The 25,989-nt window shown below is 37.2% G+C and overlaps 4 protein-coding genes across 4 annotated transcripts; 2 read left to right on the top strand and 2 right to left on the bottom strand.

Annotated features, from left to right (window-relative positions):
- Positions 1-8,061: 8,061 nt before the first annotated feature.
- LOC137709502 (glyoxylate/hydroxypyruvate/pyruvate reductase 2KGR-like) lies at positions 8,062-10,569 on the top strand. The gene is made up of 2 exons (XM_068448589.1): positions 8,062-8,663; positions 9,823-10,569. The coding sequence occupies exons 1-2, from the start codon at positions 8,241-8,243 to the stop codon at positions 10,339-10,341; spliced, it is 942 nt and encodes a 313-aa protein (XP_068304690.1). The 5' UTR covers positions 8,062-8,240; the 3' UTR covers positions 10,342-10,569.
- A 390-nt stretch (positions 10,570-10,959) lies between these two features.
- LOC137709501 (protein disulfide isomerase-like 1-6) lies at positions 10,960-17,886 on the bottom strand. Its single transcript, XM_068448588.1, has 12 exons — positions 17,197-17,886; positions 16,744-16,873; positions 16,422-16,587; positions 16,047-16,165; positions 15,827-15,907; positions 15,652-15,741; positions 15,476-15,547; positions 15,326-15,394; positions 14,963-15,043; positions 11,833-11,967; positions 11,396-11,449; positions 10,960-11,308 (listed from the first exon to the last, which is right to left on the bottom strand). The coding sequence occupies exons 1-12, from the start codon at positions 17,718-17,720 to the stop codon at positions 11,213-11,215; spliced, it is 1,617 nt and encodes a 538-aa protein (XP_068304689.1). The 5' UTR covers positions 17,721-17,886; the 3' UTR covers positions 10,960-11,212.
- On the top strand, positions 12,595-14,288 carry LOC137749217 (beta-glucosidase 24-like). Its single transcript, XM_068489328.1, has one exon. It carries the CDS (start codon positions 12,719-12,721, stop codon positions 14,282-14,284), a length of 1,566 nt encoding a protein of 521 aa, XP_068345429.1. The 5' UTR covers positions 12,595-12,718; the 3' UTR covers positions 14,285-14,288.
- A 4,056-nt stretch (positions 17,887-21,942) lies between the features above and the next one.
- Positions 21,943-24,489, bottom strand: LOC137709400 (uncharacterized). The gene is made up of 3 exons (XM_068448493.1): positions 23,588-24,489; positions 22,919-23,104; positions 21,943-22,552 (listed from the first exon to the last, which is right to left on the bottom strand). Exons 1-3 carry the CDS (start codon positions 24,056-24,058, stop codon positions 22,268-22,270), a joined length of 942 nt encoding a protein of 313 aa, XP_068304594.1. The 5' UTR covers positions 24,059-24,489; the 3' UTR covers positions 21,943-22,267.
- Positions 24,490-25,989: the final 1,500 nt, after the last annotated feature.

The following is a 25,989-nucleotide window of genomic DNA, read 5'->3' as shown; positions in this document are numbered from 1 at the left end:
TATGGCGCCCGTCCTTCTTATCTTCTAATGGTCTTCTTACGGTTGGGGACTTTGTGATGAAGAATAACATTACCGTTACAGTAGTAGCTAGGAATCTTCTCACTCCAAAGGATAACAGGATCCTTTCAAAACGGTCTGATAAGTCGGCCATTCAAGACTCCTTGGCTTTTAGTGTTCAATGTGCGGGCTCTGTATCCAATATGGGCCAACGCCTATTTGCTCGAACTCACCAAGTTGAATCATTGATGGCTGAGGTGGCAAGTCTTAAACAAGAGATCAGAGGGCTCAGACACGAGAATAGAATGTTACATGTGCTTGCAAATAATTACTCGACGAGCATGAAAAGAAAGCTCGACCAGTTACAGGAATCCGAAAGTCGGATTCAAAGTGATCACCAAAGGTTCGTTGCTAGATTTTGAAGGCAACTGATGCCTTCCTTTTCTGGTGTTTTGCCAAGTACTGGGGTGCCACATGATCAATCTCCAGTGCCTCCCCTGATGTGATAAATAATAGCACTCAAATTAAACCCTCTCTTTGACAATTGTAGTATAGATATAAGTAGGGATTGTTCTAGGCCGGGGATTAGGAGGGATTGCTAATCTAATGAGAACTGACTCAAAGATACAAAAATATGCTCAAAAACACTTAACCAAATTCAAAGACTCTTAACTAAACTTATATGACTCAAAACAAACTCAAAAGATTCAAAACAACACAAAACAATAAAAAAGACTCAAACTAGACTCTAGGACTCAATTTGGACGAAAATAGAATTGGTTTTGACTTAAAATACTCAAAAACACACAATAGGACAGATTTGACTCAACAAAATAAAGCGGATTGGGTTTTTGACGAATTTAAGATAAAAACAAGTAATTAAAAGACTTAAATAAGATTTGGATGAATTTGGAAAAAACTATGGATGATTAGCTAGCTAGAAGATTCTTTTCCACACATGATACATTCAAATACAAATTGATTTCTAGTTGCTTTTTCGATAAACCACGAACCTCAACTCCCCAGATTAACCGTGACATCACTAATTAACCCTCATATTTTCCTTTAGTTATTAGATTGGATGACATCATTCGACAACCCAAAGCATTCTTCAAAAGTTCCCTAAATGACATCATAATAGAGATACAATCAAGGATCATTACGTTCTATGAAAATCATAAGTATTGACAAAGCACTTGTAACTATGACATCATGATACTCATGCTAGGAATTTACTTAACATGATTCTGAAAACAACCTTCACTATTTGTGAAAATAAGTTTGTAACGATTATGTGAAACTCCCTTATATTTTAGCACCAAATTCAAGCATGCAATTAAGTAGGCCTCCCTAATCAACATACAAGAATAAGTTATCCATCAAACGGTTAAGTAAATTGCATTCACAATTTATGAAATCACATGATGTTCCCGACCGTGGCCAAGGCACAGTCCTTCACATGATGTTCACCTTCCACACCGCACGCTCACCTTGGATCTAAGTTTGGTGCATAGCCTTGTCGTACATACCACATTAGGTGGTTCCAACTCATATGTGACTTGCGATACTTCGTGGCCTTCACGTGATCGTAGCACTTAAGCGTACTTATTTACACCCAGCCTTATCGTATAGACCACAGTAGGTGGTTCCGACTCGTGTGCAGGAATTGGTTAATGAGCTATTGGTTCAGCCGTACAAGTCACGCTAAGTGACTCTGGCTGGCATATCATTTTACATTGGTTTATTTCACCTGGCTTACTTATTTCATTGTTGAGATACTTGACATGGCATATACTTGGTTTTCACTACTCTTGAGCATGATTTTTATATACATATGTATTACTATTTTCTGAGAAATTATACGGGTTTTACGACAAGGGGTTATAACATTTTCAAAAGGTTTTTATTAAAAATTTTATTTTCAGGCCAACTAACCCTTGTTTTTGCACCCCTCCAAGTTTTAGCTGCTGAAAGTTTGTATCGACGAGGATTCTTGGCAAATCTCAGTATAGGTGGCTACCTCCGAGGGTATGATCCTTACCCACACTACTATACTTTACTTATGCTCTGACTTTGCATGTGAAATGGGTTCATCCCCGCACACAGCGCACTTTTGTCTTTAGGTACTTTTAGGTTTAAATTTATTCACATTTTCCATATCACTATACTTTATGGCTTCATCACCTTCCAGGTGTCAGCCACACAACTCGATTCGAAGTCCTAATGGACATTCCTAGTTGGGGTGTGTTAAACTAAATCGTCTTGGGGATGGAAATGAATCTTGTTGGGGCAGCAAGTTTTGAACCAAGGGCTTCATTGGCGGGTGGGCAATGGTGAATCAATTCGGCTGGCGAGTGATCCATGGATTTTGAAGCCTCATTCCTTTAAACCAATGATGTGGCAGGGGCCCCCTAATGTGAAGGTGTGTGACTTAATTTCTCCATATAGGCAAAGGTGGAAAATGGGGATGGTTGGGGCATTGGTGGAATGGGATGACATGGAATTGATTTTGACTATTCCGATTAGTAGGCGGGGTTGTAGGGTTAAACGAATCTGGCATTATACGAAGAATGGGATGAAGGTGTGTGACTTAATTTCTCCAGATAGGCAGGGGTGGAAAATGGGGGTGGTTGGGGCGTTGGTGGAATGGGATGACATGGAATTGATTCAAACTATTCCGATTAGTAGGCGGGGTTGTATGTATAAACGAATCTGGCATTATACGAAGAATGAGATGTATTTGATGCATTCGGGACATTATGTGGCGATGAAGATGATGAAAAATGGTGAATTTGGGTGTAAAAAAGGGGGGGGGGGGCGGGAATGCCGAGTTCAGCTGGAAGATTGGGGTTGGTTCCAAATAAAATCTGGTTCTTTATTTGGAAGGCATTAGCTGTGAGACATTATCTGGAGCGGAGACGAATTTGGGTGGTGAACAAGTGTGTGAACTTTATGGGGCGCTAGATGAGACTGAGGCCTACCTATTATGTAGGTGTGAGTTTAGTCGTGCTTTCTGGTTTGGGACGTCAGTGCCATGGGGTGGTGGACTTTCTAGAGGGTTGGCAGAGATTAGTGGAGCGACTAGGGAAGGATGAGGATGATGATTCTTTATTGTAGTGGGTTTGGTGGATTTGGAAGTTTAGGAATGAAGCTGTATTTAATGGGACCTGAATTCTACCACATATTGTGATGGAGTTGTGGAGGAAGCAAGTGGAAGAGTTTAGGGAGGTTATAGTGGTGGTAAGGGGGGAAACAACGGGGTAGAGAGTTAGGGGTGGGTGGTCATGGTGAGGAGAGGAGTGGGTGGGTAGGCCGCCGGGGGGGGGGGGGGGGGGGGGGTGGGCCGGGGGGGAGGGCGAGGGGCTTCATTAGGCAAAACCTCCATTTGGCATATTGAAATTGAATTGTGATGCTGCTTGGTGGAAAGATTCAAAGGTGGGTGGGGTGGGATGGGTGTTACGTAACTTTGCGGGGATTTCGAAGCTTGTGGGAGGGGTGGGGGGATGGAGGTTTGCAGCTGCAATCATGGCGGAGGCGGAGTCAATTAGGTAGGGAATGAAGGAGGTCCTAGGTAGTGCGGTGATGGACCCCGAAGTTCAATTAGTGGTGGAATCAGACTCAAAAAGATTGATTCAAATGCTCAACAAAGAGGTCACGGTTGATGTCACTCTTGATGTCTATCTACAAGATATTTGGAGGACGGTGAGCTTGTTCCAGTTCGTGAGGTTCTGCTTTACCCTTCGGCAATGCAATCGTACATCTCACTTAGTGGTGGCGCATGTCGTTAAGCATGGTGGGAGATTTGGCTAGGATGAGTTAGGTCCAGAATTTCTTTTTAATATTTTAGCGTAAGATGCAGATGTAACCATTCATATTTAATTCAATAAAGTTTCTACCTTTCGACAAAAAAAAATAAATAAAGGGTGCATGAATAATGACATGAAGACACACCACACTACTAGATGGTAGAATCCTAAATACCAAAAATGTTTTTAAACAATATTTTGAAATCATTCATTAGTAAAAAATAAAAATACAAGTTAATTCTAAGAAAACCATTTATAGTGCACGCAATTCTTCACAAGCAATTTTAGATGCAATATTAAATCTAGCTTTTCATACTAATATGCGATTTTAGGTTAAAATTCAAGAAACTATATATTAAATTGAGAATTTTTCAATGCAATTGAAATAAGTTTACTTTAACAAGTGGATGCCAGTTTGATTTCCCAACCCAGTTCACCAACCAAATAGAAGATATTCATAAAGATAACTATTAATTTTCTCTTATGTCATAGCTATGTTTTTAGTTGGGCTTAAGTTGTACATACTATTTTAGTTTAAGGATTCAGTTGAGTTGATGAGTCTATGTACGACACATTAAGCAAGTAAAAAGTGCATGAATAATGGCATGAAGACACACCACACTATTAAATGGTAGAATTCAAAAATGCTTTTGAAAGAATATTTTGAAATCAATCATTACTAAAATAAAAATAAAAATACAAGTTAATCATAGAAAAATATTTATAGTGCACGCAACTGTTGACATGCAATTTTAGATGCAATTAATTCTTGTTTTTCATGTTGATATGCAATTTTAGGTTCAAATTGAATAACCTACTCATTAAATTGAGAATTTTGAAATGCAATTGAAATAAGTTGATTTAACGAGTAGAAGCCAGCTTGATTTCTCACCCCAGTTCATCAATCATAAAAAAAATATTAATAAGGTAACTGTTAATTTTCTCATATGTCATAGTTATCATTTTAGTTGGGTTTAAATTGTACATACTTTTCTAGTTTAAGTACTGAGTTGAGTTTATGTGTCTCTATGTAGAAATGATGACACATCAAGCAAGTAAAAGGTGCATGAGTAATGACATGAAGGCACACCACACTACTAAATGGTAGAATCTTAAATACCAAAAATGCTTTTGAAACAATATTTTGAAATTAATCATTAGTAAAAAATAAAAATACAATTAAATCTTGCTTTTTCATGTCGATACGCAATTTTAGGTTTAAATTCAAGAACCTACTGATTAAATTGAGAATTTTGAAATGCAATAGAAATAAGTTGACTTTAACGAGTGGAATCCAATTTGTTTTCTCACCCCAATTCACCAATCAAACAAGAAATATTTATGAGATTGACCGTTAATTTCCTCATATATCATAGCTATCTTTTTAGTTAGGCTTAAGTTGTAAATAATTTTCTAATTTAAGAATTGAGTTGAGTTGATGGATTGATTTCAAAATATATTTTCAAAAGTATTTTTTGAATTTACGATTTATGTCATTTTGTAGTGTAATGTGTCGTTATGCCATTATTCATGCAATCTATACTTCATGTGTCATCATTTATACATAGAGACCCATCAACTCACTCAATTTTTAAATAGAAAAGTATTTACAACTTAAGCCTAACTAAAAATATAACTATGACATATGAGGAAATTAACAGTCATCCTTATAAATATTTTTTGTTTGGCTAGTGAATTAGGGTGTGAAACCAAGATGACTTCAATTTGTTAAAGTCAACTTTTTTTCAATTGCATTTCCAAATTTTCAATTTAATGAGTAAGTTCTTAAATTTAAACTGAAAATTCATATGAACATAAAAAGCAAAATTTAACGTAGTGCACGCAACTGTTGAGATGCAATTTTAGCTACAATTAAATCTTGCTTTTCATGTTGATATGTAATTTTAGATTCAAATTCAATAATCTAGTCATCAAATCGGAAACGAAATTGAAAGAAGCTGACTTTAAGGAGTTGAAGCCAACTTAATTTCTCATCCAGTTCACCAACCAAACAGAAAATAATTATAAGCATAGTTGTTAATTTCTTCATATGTCATGACTATCTTTTTAGTTGGGCTTAAATTGTACATACTTTTCTAGTGTATGGATTGAGTTGAGTTCATGGGTCTCTGTATAGAAATAACTACACATGAATCATGTAGAGATTTCATGAATGATGGCATGAAGACACACACTATAATTGTAGAGAGTAATGCTAGAGAGAACACATTTTAAAACCAAGTTTATAAATCAAGTGATAAGTTACCTATAAAAAAAACAAGTATGGTAATCAACACTTAGTTAATAATCCAATCATCTACAACCATATCATTTGGTATTTACGATTCTATCATTGGGTAATGCTAAAATCGAAAGGGGTGGTATTTACGTTAATCGACACTTAGCTTCTCCACACGGTGTCTTCGCAAATGTAAGATTTGGATAAACTAATGCCACAAAATTGACCTTCAAAATCTGAGTTTCTTGGGAGGTTGTGGACTACCACCTTGTCAACTCTAGTCCAAACCGAGTTTCAATCCACCTAAAATCGAGCACTCACACCCTTCACCATTTCCCTCTCGTTGCCTCTTGTTCCCCGTGAGTACAACCCTCAGCTCTCAACACTTCCTCTCTCTGATAGAAAAACATTCAATGAACAAAAAAAATGTATGAATTACACCAGGTCGTAAAGACCAAGTTCTACGCGTGAGCTCGTCAGCTCACAACCATTAGATAACCGTCCACACGCAAGCTGCAAACCTTAGAAACGCCTAAATGTATCAACCTACATCTCTATGTAACATAATACACATATATATGTTTTGGCGCTTATACTTTATCTCCTTTTCGATTATGTGCTTGTCTATTATTTACATCTACGACTTTCTTTTTTTTTTGAGAAAAAAAAGATATTTTAACCTAATCTTAAGCCAACTTGGCTACATCTAGAGTTTACTTTAAACAATGTCATTTTAAGTTTGAGAGTTTGAAATGTATTGGATTTAGGATTTAGTATTTAGAGTGCATGTTGAAGTTGAACAAGTAACTAAATGAAAGCTCAAAGTGATATAATTTGAACACAAGTACATAAAATACAGTAGAGAAAATTATATATATGTATATATATATTTTTTTTGATACAAACGATATTATAATTTTAAATTGTATTGTTAAAGAGAGGAGCAATAATGTCAAGGCAGAATATATTAGGAGGAAGAGGAATCTAATTTTAAATGCATAATTTAATAAATTATGCTAATTCCAAATTACTAAAAACAAAACAACATATTTTAAGTTTCTTTTAATTTTGAGTTCTAGCACCGTCCGTTTGGTCACAAACTGATATCATTGAATGGATTAGTAATAGGGGTGGAAAAAATTCCCAAAATTCCCAAAAATCCCGAACCGAATCGAAAAAATCTCAATCCCAAACCAAAAATTTCTCAAACCGAAATTCCCGAAATTTTCGGGATGCTATCCCGAACCGATCCCAAAATTTCGGTATGGGATTCGGGATTGACTTCTCAATATTTCGGGAATCACATACCGAGCTGAAAATATATAATGTTAATTATTATATATATATATATATATATTTATATATATATATTATTCTTTTATAATTGATGCTAATAGTTTCTAATTCATGCTCTGCAACCTGGAATGCCCTACACCTTGCATATGTTTCATGTTCTGTTTGATATTCATGTGAATTTTATTATTGCTGCTACCATGGCTGATGATTTCAGAAGACTTGATTCTTTTGTCTCTCAACAGATTGCAAAAAGGGTTTAATTAATTTGAATTTTGACTATGATAAAAACAGTACATGCCAGTGTTCAATTAAATGGTAGTGTGAATGAAATGAAATTCCTAGTTTATGAATGTGTTCTTGAATTATATATTTGAAGAACAATTCATAATGTCATATTTCAATTTGGGATTCCCGATTTGTCCCAAAATCCCGAAAATATTTTGGGATTCCCGAAAATTTGGTTTGGGATTGGTCTTCAAATTCCCGTCCCAAAAAATTTTGGTTTAGGATTCGGGATACTAGTTTCGGTATGGTATCCCATACCGAACCACCCTTAATTAGTAATAATGTGATTCAAATTATTTTTTAAAGAGAATCGAATTTAAACCTTTTCACTTATAAGTAAAAAAAAAAAATACTATTAAACCATAAAACTAAATAACATTTTCTTTTATTTTTTTTCCCTATTTGCCGTTTTGTCATTTAAGTAACCAACCGTCGTGGTTTCGCCTGACCTTCATTTCTCTTCCGCTGGTAGTTGTCCCTTGTTCACCACAGAAATAACAAGCCACACATCACTACCAGTCATTCTGTCACCTTCACAAATCCCAAGCTCTCCAATCCCTTCGAGACGACACAAACCCCGGAACCAAACAAACCTAATTTCTCCGAATCCCACAACAATGGAGTCCATCGCCGTCCTCATGCCGATTCCAATGTCCTCCTATTTGGAGCAGGAGCTCGAGAAGCGCTTCAACCTCCTCAAGCTCTGGACCGTCCCCAATAGAACCCAGTTCATCAAGGACCACTCCGCGTCCATCCGTGCCATCGTCGGCAACGCCACCGCCGGAGCCGACGCCGAGCTCATCGCCGCTTTGCCTAAGCTGGAGATTGTTTCCAGTTTCAGCGTTGGGATGGATAAGGTCGATTTGAAGACGTGTAAGGAAAAGGGTATTCGGGTCACCAACACCCCCGACGTTTTGACCGACGACGTGGCGGACCTTGCTATTGGGCTGACGTTGGCGGTGCTGAGACGGCTGTGTGAGAGTGATCGGTATGTGAGGAGTGGGCAGTGGAAGGAGGGCGAGTACAAGTTGACCACCAAGGTTTGGTTTTTTTTGCTTAATTTGCATTGGATATTATTATTTTCACTTACTTGCTATTGGGTTTTGTTCGAATTCTTATTTATATTGGTATGAATGGATATTGATATGCTGCTTGTGATTTGAGTGTGAGTTGATGGGTAATTTTTGAAGTGCGTTTATGGTAAAATTTTCTTAAGTGTTACTGTGTTGTTATTTACCATGCTGGAGGAAAAGAATGAGCAAAATGATAATTATATTGAATGGTTGAATTGGTGATTCATGATAAAGGCTGTTGTTAAAGGCCTGGCTGGATCGATGTTCTTTGTTCAATTTCGTCTACAAGGGCATGGACTAGTTCTTAAGAAATTTTGGAGTCAGTCAAAGTATATTTCTCAATGATAAGTGTCTTCAATCGTGGTTGAGTTCATCGAAAGCAACTCTATTGCTGTGCTGTATTTATGATAGCATCAATCCAGAAAATCGAAAGAGGGTGAGATGGTAGTCGGTGTTGATTGTTTGTTCTTATTGTTTGATTAAATAGGTTCTTCTGAAAATGCACTGAGGCATCCTTTCTGGTGTTTTTAATTGTTTGTTTCTTAATATTGTCTGTACTGCTCGCAGATGCGCCTGAATTTTGAATTTATCAATACTTTGCCAGAAAATTGGTTTACGAAGAAATAGCGTGTTCATTCTGCATTGTTTGTGTATCTAATAAAAGAGAATGCATAATATTTTCACCGGTTGCAAAATTCTTTAACCAACATAAGATACTTTTCAAGGAGTTTAGGCACCTTACAGTAGCTGCTTATGTGCTATGTATGAAACGAAGATTCACAAGTCAACATGTGTGTTATAGGGCAGTTTGAGTGTAATAATTTTGCGACATGTTTGTGTGATACATTGATATTTTTCGTTTCTTTACCTCCTTTGATTATTTGATATTAGAACTTTTAAAAGTTGATGAAGTTTGTATGAAATGTGAGGTTCCTGAATTCATAGGAGAACTAGCTTTTTTTCTCTTTTTCTTTCCCTGTTTTTCATCCTGAAATAGAGTTAAATGTGTAGTCGTTTACTACAAGCAAGGTAAATGTCTGTCTAAAACCTTTATTTATTGATTTAATTTCATCCATATAGCACCTCTTTTTCTCCTCTTTTGTACTAGTTTCCCTTTCATTTTCAGTTCACTGGGAAAACTGTTGGAATCATTGGTCTCGGAAGAATTGGCAAAGCAGTTGCAAAGAGAGCCGAGGCTTTTAGCTGCCCAATTGCTTACTTTTCCAGGACAGAAAAGCCAGATTTGAAGTTCAAATACTACCCAAGTGTTGTGGAGTTGGCCGCCAACTGTGATGTTCTAGTTGTTGCATGCCCCTTAACTGAAGAGACCCGCCACATTATCAATCGTCAAGTCATTAATGCTTTGGGGCCAAAGGGTGTTCTCATCAACATTGGGAGAGGCTCTCATGTTGACGAACCTGAGCTGGTATCTGCTCTGGTAGAAGGCCGGTTAGGTGGGGCAGGGCTTGACGTTTATGAGAAGGAACCAGAAGTACCTGAAGAGCTGTTTGCGCTCGAGAATGTGGTCCTCTTGCCTCATGTCGGAAGTGGCACAGTAGAAACTCGCAGTGCCATGGCAGACCTTGTGATTGGGAATCTTGAGGCTCACTTCTTGAAGAAACCATTGTTGACACCAGTGGTCTAATAGCTTTTAGCATCTGGACATGACCACCATTGGTTGTATAGCTTGATGATCCACTGCCACAAATGCCTACAATAATTGTTTCTGTCAATCTGAAAAAGGATCGTTGATTCTAGAATTGAGGAAATGAAACTCCTTGTTGAAACAGTTGATTGATGATACTCCTCGTTAATTGTTGAAGTGGAAATCACTACATTTTTATTGGAAATCCTTGGCTTGATTGATGATATTCCTCGTTCATTGTTAAATTCTTCTGTTTTAAGTTTTTAAAGGATCTTATAATTTTACCATAACGATATATTTGTACCCTTTTCGGCCGGTTGTGGGCGAAGGAGGGATTCAAATCCCCGACACCGTGGTTCGTAGCCACATGCTGTAATCCTCTGAGGTACCGGCCCCACCCCGTCTCCATGGATGAGAAATTTTGGTTAAACTATACAAAGGACAATCAAAACTAAACTGGTTTTGACCTCATTACCAATTGAAGTCAAACCTCTGACATCACATTTGTAAGCGGAAGAATACCATTATACTGTAGTTTATGAAATAACAAGAGTTACGTGTCCTTCATTTTATTAGTCTATGTAAGTGGTCAGTAATATTTAGGTACTGAGCGGTGAGTGCTCAAGTATTATCCATAAATAAAGAGTTTTCATCACAACTAGTCCTCGGGTTGCAAAACTCATAACTTTTGGGTCGATCAATGTCATCCTTCATATAATGCTTCAGAAAAAGCTAGAAACCTTAACCAAAGACGATCTATATACCAACTCCTTGGGCCTATCGTTTTCCTCAGTATTCTAGTTATAAATCACTTGGTATTCAGTATCATATCCTATCTCGAACTCGAAACTATACCATTCAGTATATATTTCTATAATTCATCTTTAGCGGTGTTATCCTTGGCCTTCAAATGTTTGTTGATAGTTGTAGCCACGTCCTTCAAGCTCGATTTTGTAGAAAGTTTGATCTGCACAGTGAACAATTTCTTGCGTAAGATGGTTACAGAGCACAGATGAATCATAACAGAAGAAGATTTGTTGTAATGACTAATTACCGGATTGCCTTTATCGTTGGCTGTGTACAGCAGAAGTGTTGGATAGTCGCTTACCTGCAGTAACAAGTAACCAAACAAATAAATAAATGAATAACAAACAATAATAACTGAGATAGCATCTCATCAACTGAAATTTTCATGGGCAGAGATGGTTTTCATTGATAATGTTTCTGGGTTGTTAAATTGGTTGCGATTCACACCCTCTTCTTTCATTTATGATGTATCGGGCCATTTTCAGAGGATCGCATCAAGGATTGAAGTGTATGATTCGTCAAGCTATTTGGAACAAAAAAGGCAACCAGCGGATCTTCAAAATGTTCCTGCAGAGCTTAACGTAAATGCTCTAGCTTATATGTCTAAGGTCATGGATTACATGAAAGCTAGGTTTTCATCCCAACATCATGAAACAAAATTATGATGCCGAAAATAACACTCACTTGCAGTTTTGGATGTTCATTTGCAGATGCATCTATTCTTGCGAAGAGTAGATTATCCACACTTTTAAAGTGCTTAGCCAACTTCTCTACATGCTTGGCAGTGGTCTCACAGGTGATGCACCATGGTGTGTATACCTGTTCCATAGCAAGGATGATATTTTTTATACGCATAATCAAAATAATCACTCCATATAAAAATTCTAAAACCACGACAACTTGCTATACAACTAGAAACTTAAATAGTAGTTGTACCTTGAATATCGAACGCAACACAACAACTTATAGGCCAGTTTTAGTGCCAATAATGTAATTATTTTATATATTTACATGTAGATACATGTCATTTCTTCTTCATTTATTGATTTCATATGTTTTGGAATATTGATGAACTGAATAAACGACTTTTAACTTAAATTTTCAGTACGTTTTTTCATGCAGTTGCTATTACTATTGATTTACTAGTGTGATTTTCATATGAAGTGCAATGTGGGTTCGCAATTGAGGTTTCTAGATTCTTGACTAGTTCAATATTTAGTTTGTGTTACCTTTTCTAGATTCTTTAATTTTGAATGTTCCATTCTTTTGTTTGAGTTGTTGAAAAACAGAAGTGAAAAATTACAGCAAAGAGTGTTATCGATTCAGTTGGAACTAAATGTGCTAATTTGTGGTTAATAGACTATCACCCTTTTGTTAGTTTGTTCTTTCTTGTTAGTTAGTTCATTTTGTGTGCATGTCTATATAAATTGACGTTCCATTCCTGCATAAGATAGGCTTGAAGCTCGAAGTTGGTTCATAAACAAAGAAAATCCTTCACTTAATTAAATTTTATTTTGAGAGAGAGAGAGAGAGAGAGAGAGAGAGAGAGAACTTTAGACGAAGAGAGGTGATGGAGTGTTCCGAGTTTTTAATCGCTTGTTTAATATTTACGTCACAGATTGTTGTGAATGCCGCTGACTTGGAGAAATTGCATCACAATGCATCAAATCCAAACCCAGAAGAATTGGCAGTCAAGAGGGTTGACTACCCTACTGATTTTGTGTTTGGGGTCTCTACTGCTGCTGCTCAAATAGAAGGATCAGCGAAAAATTCTGGGAAAGGACTAAGTGTTTGGGACAACTTTGTTGTGAAATTCCCAGAGAGAATTTCTGACCACTCAAACATGTTCACTGCCATCGACTCGTATAATCGATACAAGGAAGATGTGAAGCTTATAAACAACCTTGGTGTCGATTCTTACAGATTTTCCATCCCCTGGACGAGGATTCTCCCTAATGGAACATTGAATGGTGGAATAAACCAAGAAGCTATTGATCATTACAACAACCTAATTGACGAGCTAATCAAGAACGGCATCAAACCCTATGTGACCATTTTACATTTTGACTCGCCCCAAACCTTGCAAGACAAGTATGGTGGCCCTTTGAACCGTTCCTTTGTGAACGATTTTAAGGATTATAGCGAAATATGTTTCAAAACATTTGGAGATAGGGTCAAAAACTGGATTACAATCAACGAGCCATTTATCATTGCCAAGATAGGGTATGAACTTGGATTTGCTGCACCAGGCAGATGTTCTTTGCGTACAAAATTTGTATGTACATCTGGTAATTCGTCTACTGAGCCTTACATTGTGAGCCACAACCTTCTCCTTGCCCATGCTACTGTTGTTAAGCTATACAAAGAGAAGTTCCAAGCAAACCAAGGAGGACAAATTGGAATCAGTCTTGTAGGACAATACGTTGAGCCTTATTCAGATTCGGAAGAAGACAGAGCTGCAGCGAAGAGAGTTCTGGACTTCAATCTGGGATGGTACGTGGAGCCATTAGTCTATGGAGATTATCCAAAGAGTATGCGAGATTTGGTCAGGGACAGACTACCTAGTTTTACCAAGGAAGAGAAGAATTTGATCAAAGGGTCCTTTGACTTTATTGGCATCAATTATTACACCTCAATATATGCTAAAAACTCCCCACCAAGTCCACAGAAACCAATCTGCTATTCTACTGATTCTTTAGCTGAATTACCCAAAAAAAATAAACATGGAGAGCCTATTGGTCCTAAGGCTGAAGGAAGTAGTTTCATTTCCATTTATCCAAAAGGTCTGCAGAAACTGATGGACTTCATGAAGGAAAACTATCAAAGTCCTAAAATCTACATTACTGAAAATGGAATCGACGAGGCAAAGGACGATAGTCGCAGACTTGATAAGGCACTCAAGGATCCACATAGAGTTAAAAATACTCTTCGGCATTTGTACTGGCTTAACAAGGCAATCAAGAATGGTGCGAATGTGAAAGGATATTTCTATTGGGCGCTGTTTGATGACTTTGAATGGGTTGATGGCTATACCACAAGATTTGGGCTTTATTACATTGATTACAAAGACAATCTCAAGCGCATTCCCAAGGATTCTGCTAAGTGGCTCCCTAAATTCCTCAAGGGTGAAGTTTAAAAATACAACGCTCAAGCTAAGGCATAAGCTGTACATGGTATATCAACCCCAAGTTCTTGACGGCAGGTTTTCTACAAACGTGACATATAAAAGAAAGAGTAGCACGCACACTTATATATGTAAATATTTATATACAATGTACTATTTTGAGGGGTAGAGGAAGACCTAGGAAGATTTGAAAAGAGACACTAAGAAAAGACTTGGACTACTTGGATCTAATGGAAGACATGGCACAAAACCGAGCGCAATGGTATTCTAGGATTCATATAGCCGACCCCACTTATTGGGATAAGGTTTTCTTGTTGTTGTTGATGTAGTATTTTGAAAGGCCTTGGTTTTTGGAGCATATCTTAGAACTCTTAGTACGTACTTGATGACTTTTACAGCTCTTTGAGTAGTAGTTTCTTATGAGTTTCCTGCGATGCCAAATTTTTTCTCTAACACACACACACACACACATGCGATATATATATATATATATATATTATGAACAATGTACATACTCATATAGAAGGGATATCAAAGAATACAAGCATGATACAGCTCATTCATTTTTTTGTTCTGTTGATAAGCAAGCCAACAGAAACTTTATTTTGTTTTCAAACTTCAGGAACTTCAACTTGGATGTGATCATGTGAGCAGAATTAAAATAGATGTAGGAGAGAAAGACACACATACCTCTAGTACCACATTCTTGTGACTATTTAAAACCAAGTCATCAAATGTCTTTCCTACAATGCTCTGGACGGTTACATTCTTCTGCAATTTTAACGTGAACTGATTTAGAACTACATTTAATGTGATAGAACTATAACATTACAGGAAGTGCTTTCATATTTACTGCTTCAAAGCTATGTTGAAATTAGCACACCGCAGTACAGTTTTGGTTGTTCACCAGCTAACAAAAAAATTTGGCTTAAGGATTTTGTAACACGGGGAATCAAAACAAGCAACTATTGTCCAAAGTTATAGAAGAAAAAAACTAAGATATGATTCCAAGATTAATTGATCCAAAAATCTTTTAAGGGGAAAATGACTCACGTTATCAGGTATTGGTTGTGATTTGAAGTGCGGAGATACAGTACCATGTAATAGGCCTGAGCAGAACTCCTACAAAATCCAATTCAGAAATTTTAGTAGTATAGGTAGATATTCTTGATGAGGAAATTTCAAAACATGAGAAATTATTACTTCAAGATTGCTTGGTGTTGGATTTGATTCTAATAGATATTTAGAGTTCCCTCTAATATCAAAAGCAGTGACCTGTACAGAACACAGATAAAACCTGATTAGTTATAGCCTTAGCAAAAGATTCCTTGATAGAAAGAATTCACAGTTAATGTGTAGTTCACGAGTGGGAAACTGACCACAGCACTGTTTGATTCTTCAAGCCCATATACCGTTAAGTAAGGCTTAGCAAGATTTTCATCTGTAATGTCTATATATATGAACAGTATCTGGATCAAGAGAATGAAAAAGGGAAAACATTAGTAGATTTAACCAATTCACCCAATAGCTTCGACATATAGTCCATTTGAGTACCTTTGACTTGAACTGTCTAGCAACATCTTGAAGGGGCTCAAGAAGTTTCTTGAAGTCATCTGCGTCTGCAAAAACATGAACCTGCGCAAGAATAAAAGCGAGTCATTAAATGGCAGAACTTATTATCATGCCAATTCCAAAGAAATTCTTAAGGGGTAATGTAATTCCGGAAATATTATCTGATATCTGAGTTGCATTAAACGGCAGCGGAATCAGAAACCTGAAGTTGAATAGGACTGGAGTACACTTTTGCAGAATTTGCTTCAGTAAGTCTGTTAACTAATGGAAACTTGTTATAGTCCAGAAACTGCAGTATTTCATCCACTCTAAAGGTCCCTTCTGCAAACCCAAACATTTATGAATAACTACATTAGTAATTCTTACTGAGTGGAAATTTTTTTTTGGAATGTAACCAATGACAATCACAGTCAAATATGCAAGTTGGCACTCAAACATAAGTCTCCTTATTGATTTGCAGATCTAAACTTTGATTTACTGAGAGAGATCAATGAAATTTATACACTCGCTAAGTTGCACAAGCAAGCAAGAAAACAACAAATTTCATCACCTTCAGTAAAAAAATTAAGCAACTCACCATATGCAGTGTATCTTTCTGGCTCACTTTTCACAATTCCAAGGAAAACATTAGTTGGTTTTACATTTGGAAAGAGAACATCAGCAACCTCGATGTTGCTTACTTCTACGAACTGGATGGCACTGTCAGCTGCCGCTGCTTTTACAAATTCTTTGTGCTCGGGCCCCTGAATGGTTTTATAACAAACAGAATAAGCCCAAAAAACCCATAATGTACAAACAAATATATAATCAAAGCACTGTCTAATTCTAACTCCAGGTTTTCAGTATTTCCCAGGTCTAGCATTTTAATAAAAATTTGAAAACAACAAATACGCACGTACCTCAAAATTTTCAAACAGGCCAAGAACAAATATGTCGGACTTCTTGAGAAATTCTGCTGCCTCTGTCACTGAGCTTATCCGAATAACAGGTTCACCGGTTTTCTTCCTCGCCCATATCACTATTTCTTCCCTGAATCAAAATTTGCCCCCATAAACACATTAATGGAAATGCACAACTCAAAATTTCCCCCAGAATCACTGGTATTACACCTTCTATAAAAATTTAATTAAATTAAGTGGAATAACACAACTTGATTATACGAATTATGGCAATGACAAAAGACGGAACAATAACAAGCATATAAGCATACAGATAACATAAATGACAAAACACAATCTGAATTATAACTTATAAGTAACTGGCCAAATATATGATTCACTTAGCTAATCCAAATGAAATTAACATAAAATATTCCCAATTAAACAGGTTGACAAAGTTTAAGAGCCACTCACGCAGAAAATCCACCAGTGTAGGCTTGGGAGGTGCCATTGACAAACAGAAGCAGAGTAGGGAACCCTTTGATCTCGAGAGACGACGCGGTTTTCGCGTGCCGCTCGGCATCAAGCTTGGCCATCAAAAGGGGGCTCCCCAATTCCTTCAGCGCAGTGGCAGCCTCAGCAAACTGAGGCATCAGCTCGGCACTCCTGGCACACCAGGGAGCGTACCCGAGAACCAGAACATAGTCATTGTTTTCAATCACCCTCTTTGTATTGTCATGATTAAGCTCCAGAACAATCCTCTGTGCTTTGGATAAAAGCTCGGCCTCCGAAGACCTTGTGGCGGGCCCCCCGTCTTGGTCTTCTTCTTGTTCTACTTGTTCATCCAATGCCAGGAGCTCTTCCAGTTCGCCGTCTTCGGTTTCGTCGGCGGCGGGGTTTTGGGGCTCGGAGGATTTGATGGGGGTTGGGAAATGGAGTAGGAGGAGGAGGGTGAGGGTGAAGAGGATGAATCTGGAGGTGGGTTTTGGTTTGGACATGGTTTTGGAGGATTTTGCAGAGGGAAGTGGTTTCTTGTGGATCTTTAGTGAGTGAGATCTATGGAGTGAAAAGACAGGGTCTTCCGTGAGAACTGAGTGAGATCTACAGAGGACTGAATGAAGGGAGTGAGAATTTGGGCTTGATTGATACTATTTGCCTTTCACTGCCTTGATTGGCGGCAATAACTCATAAAAATGATAGAAACGTGGGCATTTTATTACCGAGTAATAGTTGAACTTTATGTAAACTATGGAGTTACGTAACGTCTTATGTCTAAAATTGTTATTTATTAATGTTGTTCTTCATTTTTAGAATCATGTATGAATATGATCATTGTTTGTTGCGCTCGTGCATACATTGAATTATAGCAATCTATCCTTCCGGGGGTTAGGAAGACTCACAGTGGCATTTCAGTCTCCCTAGTCATCATTGTGCGATTCACTAACGTCAGAAATCTGATCCAGAATGTGCTGCTTGAAATATGGAGTTGTATAACGTTTTATGTTTGGAATTTTAGTCACTTTGCATTTTTAGGTTCATCCATGAATATATTCATTGTCGTGGTAACCACTAAGAACCAAGAGGTATAAAATTGAAATTAGTTGTGTGAGTAAGGGGTGGAAAAAAAATCCCAAAAATCCTAAAAACGAACCGAAAAAATTTCAATCCCAAACCAAAAATGTCCCAAACCAAAATTTCCAAAATTTTCAGGATTCGGGATTGTCTCCTCAATATTTCGGGAATCACATACCGAACCAAAAATATATATTATTAATTTATTATTATATATATATAGGAAAAAGAACCGCTCTCTCTCCCTCTCGCGATTCTCTCTATCAGACACTCAAAGTCTGAGAGTCTTCTTCATCCAGTGCATTGTGCACCGATCCTCCCCCAAATAAGGTAAATTTTGGAATTAATTTAGGGTTTGAAATGTAATTTAGGGTTCGAATTCTAGATTAGGGTTTGTGAAATTTATGTTTTGGATTGGATGTTCATGATTCCAGCCCTAATTTAATTTCTATATTTATGTTTACGGGTTTATGAATTTTTTGTTTTTTTCGTTTTAGGAGTTTGGCTATGATTTGTGTCTTTTAAAAATTTCTATTGGTGACTATACTTTCTGGTTGTTCTGGAATTTTCTGATGTTAAACTGAAGTACATGCAGAGATGTGAATAATTTTCTTGCCCGTAGGTTCCTGCTAGGTATATATGTTGTGCAGACAAACCTGCATTTGGTAATGCGCTGCTCCTCTCAAATGTGTTGTGTTTCTCCATTTTTGTTTACTTCCATTCCACGAAGAAGTCACAATTAACTTGTATATTATCAGTATGATTTTAAAGTTTGTGTTGTCCTCTCGTTAGGAGCACCGTGGTTGAAGTATGTGCTTTAATTTACACAGATTTGTAGGTTACTCTTCTTTGTCAAAACTCAGAAACTTCATCACACAATGGAATGCAGCAGCAACAATAGGAATTATAAAGGTGTAGATTTTAAGTCCTGTTTTCTCCATAATTTTTTGCTTCTTTGTTTATACCTTTCAACTTTCTAATTTGTCTTTAATGCTTTAATACTTTATACATACCAATCAACAACAATAAGCATGGTAAGAGAGCAACCACAACCATCAACAAGATCAAGGGGCCGAAGGGGCCAACAATCTTCATGAACTTTAAGCTTTTCTTTTTGCTTTTGGGTTTGTTACTTAACTTAATTTATTTTTGTTGCATGCATGTGGAATGTTGAATTTAAATAGTTTGATAGTAGAATATATTTGAAGAACAATTCATAATTTCATATTTCAATTAGGGCTATAAATCTATGATTGCACATATTGGTATGTATGAAGTAAAAGACTCAAAATAGATTGCATTGGTGGCTCAAAATAGATTGCACAAACGCATATATGACATATTTGTATGTATGACATATTGGTATTTGTGAAATTGGGCTGACAATTTCAATCTAAAAAGCTAAATTTTAGCCCAAAGGCCCAGTATGTTAAGTTTCAGCCCAATAGCCCAAAATCAAAATTTAATCTCGATTTATCCCGAAATACCGAAAATATTTTGTGATTCCCGAAATTTTGGTTTGGGATTGGACTTCAAATTTCCATCTCGAAAAATTTTGGTTTGAAATTCAGGATACTAGTTTCGATTTGGTATCGCTTACTGAACCAGCACTAAGTCTGACCATGTCAAAATCGGTTTGGAACCGTTGAGGTTCATTGCCAAAATATGAATGGTAGAGCGGATCATATTGGTTGTGGTTAGGGTACATGTACTTATGCCTAACAAGTCTGGAGATAATGATTTAGTATTAATAAAATACAGATTACGATATCATTTAGTATTACTTTTCATTTATAAGTGAGAGATATTAGATTTGAGTACAAAGTGAGGGCATTTTAGGCATTTCCGAATGCCTATTTTTTAGACAGTTATTTTTTGGTTTTTTTTTTGTACGAAATGAGGGCATTTTAGGCATTTCAAAATGTTTCATCAAACTGACATTCTCCCTTTATATATATATATATATATATATATATATATATATATATATATATATATATATATATATATATATATATATAGATTAATAAAACATCTTTTTCAATAAAAAAATATAAATAAATTAAAAATCTTAAAGGATCAAAATTCTTATTAGTATTCAGGGGTTAAATGCACCGATGAAAGATTATTCCATCTTTTATATATAGAATATAAACAATTGACAGTGATTTTTGTTTTTTGGTTAAATCAGATGGAAAATCTCATATATCAACCAAGCATAGCTTTTTGGATTAACCCTCAAAGAAGAAAATTGATTACTCTAAACTCTATGGAAACAAGCGCTGCAAAGAGGAGGAGGCTTCCAGTTGCAGTCCGATCAAAAGGGAGGATTTCCAGCAGGAAGCGAAGGCTTGCAAAGCAAGAAAAGAAACGCACTGATGACTGGCGAAGTAGTATCGACTGAATCACTAGTCTTCCGGATGATATATTGTACTACATATTCTCCTTTTTACTGATCGGATCCATTGCTCAAACGAGTGTCTTATCTCAAAGATTGAGTTGTATATGGGATTCCTTTCCCATCCTCGATTTCTTTCACGTAAGTCGTTCATCAAAACGCCGAAAAGTAGAAATTTTATGCGGAGTTCTGAATCGCCACCGTGAAAACTCTAATGTAACGGTATTTAGGTTTAAAGGCTATTTGAGTTCTTCATGTTTGCATGATTGTATTGATCAGGTGATGAAGCGCAATAATGTTGAAGAACTTGCACTTCATGCCTCTTTGCGTGATGATTTTGTTCTGCCTAGCTGTTTGTTTAATTGTGATTCATTGAGGAGTCTCGCTTAGGCCTTGCAAATACATTCCAACAACAACTCACGACGGTTTAAGCTTTCACCTTTTTCCTTTGGTCTCCCCTCACTTCTCACATTGTCTCTGATTTGGCTACATTTCTTGCCTGTGAAGAATAAGATTAGTGCAATTAATTTGCTTTGCGGATCATTGCATGTTCAAACCCTTTGCAATAAGCTTTGGCTGTCTCCCGATTTCGTCATCCATTTGTTTTGATGGCAGTCTACCGTACTCGTTTATGGAACTTGAGATCTTGCAAATTCATATCGGCTGTTTGAATAAACCTGTTCTCCCAGGTATAGCATGCCAATTCAAGAGCGCTCCTATAATCCTTACTTTTAGTATTTACGTAGCTAGCAGCACCCTCGGAGGAAGAGAAGGTACATGGCACAACATTCTGTTGAACAATGTTGGTTACACTGAAGAGCAATACTGGGAAAGTCAAGTGCAGAATTTGAGCGACTTCCTATGTCACTTAAAGGTGAACATTCATTATTTGATTTGATTATGTTTGCAAGGTTTTTGCTTAAACATGGAAGAGGCTTGCGAGAAACGATTCTTTGCTTCGGTGAGCACAATGTCGACAATAATTGGGAGGATAATGTCTGCTTACTAGAGGGATTCTCCCGGTCATCTACTGATGTCAAAATCTCAGTTGCTTCATCTCATACTAGGATTAAGCGTGTAGAGATAGTACAAGGATCTACAATTAAAAAAATCAGTATGTAGTCCCCTAGTAACTTGTTCGCTTTGTGGTACAACAAAAGGCCAGCGGGTCTATGATATCCGCATAGAAAAGGATAGCAGATAGCTTTGAAACTCCCAAATGGTATAAACTCGTAACATTATGCTGCACGTCAAAAACTCCCTCGTCTTTATAAACATACATACGATATGCATCACATAATTTCAAACCAAGCTATTTACATTTATGATCATAAGATCATAACTAAATCAGTGACATGAATTTAACAAAAACAAAATAAAAAACGAATTACAGGAATTCTTAAAGTATAAGATTTACTAAGGCCAAAAATAAACTTGGTATTTTAATTTCTTGAGAAAGGATTTCATATGCAGAATGAACAACTCAACTCGGATTGCAGTCCCTGGCCAAAAAGTACACTCAAATTGCAGTAAATTCTGCACTGGATTTTCGCAAGCATTCACAGAAGGATATCATCAGTCATAAGTGCATGAGCTCTTTTTGAACTTGATGGGTTTGGTGACAGTGGGATCCAAAATCAAATGGCATGAGATTTGCTTTCGATGCTTTATTTTCACTAGCTTCCCTACAACATACGCTCGAGACCAGATTTCAAAGCTTAAGGTCAATGGAATCGGAACCAATGCACCAGTTTTTGTGTACATCAAACTTGATCCAGCTCCATATAAAGGGACCTTAGTACCATGCAAGTTCACTGATATCGTTCGGAGGCTCTTTCTAGGCTGATAATATTTCTTCAACTGCAAAGACAAAGTTCAGAAAATTTAACACTTATCAAGTGATTCCAAACAGTATCCTACATACGTATTATGTTGCCAGACTACGAATCAAGACCAAACTTTCCTAGTTTGGTAATGTAATATCCTAGTCCAGTTAGGATTTTGGTTCCTGTGTTTTGACCTGAAATTAATTTCGGTCCCCTGGAAGTTCCCGATGGCACTTGAATTGTAAACGGAAAAAAACTTGGACAGAGCTATGAAAGATTAAAACTCGAGGCACCAAAACGTGAGAACAAAGAAACCAAAATAGTTAATTTACCCTTATCCTACATATTATTCAAAAATTTGCTTAGAGATAAATATGGTAGTCATGGTAGAGAATCCAACCTGACCAATTGCTACCGCAATCTCCGAATAAAGGAGACCGATAGGTGAGGAGGTAACATGAATGCCAAAGATTGAAGCAGAGTTGCGCACACTCAATCTTAATGAGCCATTCACTGTCACCATCTTTGATGGAACTCCACTGAAGTCCGAACCCTCACCAATGTAGAAGTTACTGATTTCCAAGCTCTGCAAGAATCGTAAGTGCTCCGTTAGACCGAAACAATTTCATCCTATTAGCAACTGCATATTCCCATTTTCCCACTACATTCCTTGAATTGAAGAACCCCCACACCCCTTTCAGTATTTCCAAATTAAGTCAGAAAAAAAACTGCTATAAAAAAAAACTGTGAGCTGTTTTTGTGTTTGGTAAACACTCAGCTTCAGATTTTTTTCACAGTTTTGGATGAAATAAAGCCAAAAACAAGAAGCTGCAAAACTTAGCTTTGACAAACCGGCATTTTTTCACCTCTATTTTACATAAAAGTTTACCAAACACTCTAATACTGCTTTTTTTTTCTTTTCAAAAGCACTTTTATAAAAAAGTTTACCAAACACTCCGCTGCTTTATTTCACAGCTGCTTATTCTCATATATTCTCATAGCACAACAGAAGCAGCTTTTTTTCAAAGCACAGCAATACCAAATCAGCAGCATCAAATTTTTAGCTTACCTTAACTACTACTTCTGCTTTGTAAGGCCTGCTTGCGCCCCATATGATCAAGCAGAAGACAGTGAACAACAACACAAAGCTAAGTAGTGCAATCAAGACCTGCACTCGCCGCGAAAGCGACTTATCGTTGAAATCATCATAAGCCCCGTCCTCCATAATCACCTTGCACTCCGGCCACCCCTTGTCATTCCTCTGCTTACTACCGCCTTTCCTACCTGAAGAGGACCTGAAAATCCCCGAGAATTTGCTCGAGGAGGAGTTCCTCGAGTGGCGGCCGAAGGAGGGGTGTGAGGGTGACTCCATGGGGCTGTTGTTGTAGATTGGAGTGGCGTGCATTGACAAGGACTTGTCCCCATCGTGCGAGTCCCTTGAAGGGCTCTGCACATAGTACACAGGTGCCTTTGGGGACCTTGACGGTGATGATCCAGCTGAGCTTGTGATATCAGACTCTGATTTTGTTGAATGCATCATTGCCTAATCAGTAATAACAACGCAGGATTTGAATTACGAACTTACAAGTCAAAGCGTTCTGCCAAGAACTTCCTCCACAAATTTGGAAATCACTCAAGTGAAACCCACACAATTTGAGTGGAAATTTACCAAAGATTGAAACTTCTAGCAAATTCTTAGGTACCCAGTAAAAGGTTTTGATAGATATGAACTGGTTTCTATGCTAGAGTGAGGAACTGAACAAATTGACCACTAGAAGTCAGTTCTAGAGAGAGAAAAGAGTAAAAGAATGGAAAATCCTTTCAGAAAATTTCACCAAAAAACTAGTTAAACAGATGAGATGCTGATAAAAATTTCAAAAGCTGCCACAAAGCAGTGTGTTTCTCTGTGTGTATGTAAGGAATGCAGAGAGAGTAAGTGAAGCTTTTGTTAAGGACCAACGAGAAGCAGTGCCCCCACTTGATTTGCAGAGCCAATGATTTTGTACCACACCTTGTTCTTTTGCCAAAACTAGTTGTAAATTGACCAAAAAAAGTGTCGGCAATACACATACTATTATTATTGCTCTATATTATTTACATATAATTGTGTAATTATTTGATCTTAATTGTAAATATTATAATATTATATGTTGGCATGCGACAACGATGCTCCTCAACCTAACAACATTATTCGTTTGATGGGTTTTTTGTATTTTACAAACTACCTAATTTTGATTTGGAGGCTAGTGTTTGTGTTTATTTATTTTTATTCATTTTTTCAGTGTGGGAGAATTGGGTTAAGATTCTATTAATCTAAGTTTTGTAATCCCTGTGAACTTTGTATTTCTTGAGCCCCAAGTCAAAGAGTTGTATATACATGCACCTTGTGATAACAATAGTACTACACAATTTACATAATTCTACGTGATATCAACGAGTTAAGGTTTTTTGTTTTCATGGTCGTGAAACCCTATCCTGCTTCTTCCCAAACTTTCTTGTCGATCTCCCTCTCTCTTCTATCATGGCCACCGCTCTTGTTGCTACCTTTTCAACAGTTGGTGCTTCTATCTCTAGCCTTAACGTCACTTGCTTTCTGAAGTAGACCAATTCCAATTATATCATATGGCTCAGTCAAATGAAGCTCTTACTTCTTGGGCACAATCTTTTTCGCTATGTTGATGGTTTTGCTAAGGCCAATATCGATACCATCCCTACGATTGCTGACAAACTTGAGAAGCCTAATCCGGAGTTTGCTACCTGGTTTCAAGCCGATCAACTAGTTGTGAGTTACCTTGCCTCCACTCTCTTGAAGCTATTTTGTCTCTTATCGTCGGCAAATCATCTTCCAAGGCTCTATGGGACTGCCTTTATGAGCACTTTTCTCAAGCTTCTCTTGCCAATGCCACCAATCTTTGCTTTCAGTTGCTTGCTCTCACCAAAGGGACTCATCCCATCTCTGATTATCTTTAACATGCTAAGTCAATTATTGATTCTCGTGCTGTTATTAACCAACTTGTCTCTAATTTTGATTTAGTTACATCTATGATCAAAGGTCTTGGGAGTGAATATTTTATGTTTGTGATAGTTGTTCTTAAGTTTCCTCTTATTTTGGAGTTACTGGATCTTCGCTCATGGTTCCTCTCCTTTAAAGCTTAAAATCAACCTAACACAGTGCCTATGCCCTTCTTGCCACGACTGCACATGCTCCTGCCAAGCTTAGAGCCAGTTGCAGTTCTAGTTACAGATAAAATCTTGCCACAATAGGAGCAGTAACTTTAGTCTGTTGCTTACCAAGCCCATTATCCAGATCACCCCGCATGCCTCGACACAAGATTCTAAAAAACGCTAGGCACTAGTCGGGTGGCGGGCAAGGCCTAGCACCTAGGCAGACTAGACGGATTTAAGAAAAAATATTATATATTATATAAATAAGTGTCTATTTACAGTTAAAAGGCGCTTCCTACTCCTTCA

Source organism: Pyrus communis, chromosome 11 (assembly GCF_963583255.1).
Source record: "Pyrus communis chromosome 11, drPyrComm1.1, whole genome shotgun sequence".
In the NCBI taxonomy this organism is placed as follows: Eukaryota; Viridiplantae; Streptophyta; class Magnoliopsida; order Rosales; family Rosaceae; genus Pyrus; species Pyrus communis.
The sequence above is the reverse complement of the archived record's forward strand: the minus strand, read 5'-3'. Positions and strand labels throughout refer to the sequence as shown.

Excerpts from the sequence above, each read along its gene's own strand:
- LOC137709502 (XM_068448589.1), top strand. The coding sequence starts at position 8,241 with ATGGAGTCCATCGCCGTCCTCATGCCGATTCCAATGTCCTCCTATTTG. Across the intron at positions 8,664-9,822 it reads AGTACAAGTTGACCACCAAG|TTCACTGGGAAAACTGTTGG; the intron begins GTTTGGTTTTTT and ends TTTCATTTTCAG.
- LOC137749217 (XM_068489328.1), top strand. The coding sequence starts at position 12,719 with ATGGAGTGTTCCGAGTTTTTAATCGCTTGTTTAATATTTACGTCACAG.
- LOC137709501 (XM_068448588.1), bottom strand. The coding sequence starts at position 17,720 with ATGTCCAAACCAAAACCCACCTCCAGATTCATCCTCTTCACCCTCACC. Across the intron at positions 15,548-15,651 it reads AAGAATCAAACAGTGCTGTG|GTCACTGCTTTTGATATTAG; the intron begins GTCAGTTTCCCA and ends TGTTCTGTACAG. Across the intron at positions 11,968-14,962 it reads ACAAGAATGTGGTACTAGAG|GTATACACACCATGGTGCAT; the intron begins GTATGTGTGTCT and ends GCTATGGAACAG.
- LOC137709400 (XM_068448493.1), bottom strand. The coding sequence starts at position 24,058 with ATGATGCATTCAACAAAATCAGAGTCTGATATCACAAGCTCAGCTGGA. Across the intron at positions 23,105-23,587 it reads AAGCAGAAGTAGTAGTTAAG|AGCTTGGAAATCAGTAACTT; the intron begins GTAAGCTAAAAA and ends CGATTCTTGCAG. Across the intron at positions 22,553-22,918 it reads TTGCGGTAGCAATTGGTCAG|TTGAAGAAATATTATCAGCC; the intron begins GTTGGATTCTCT and ends TTGTCTTTGCAG.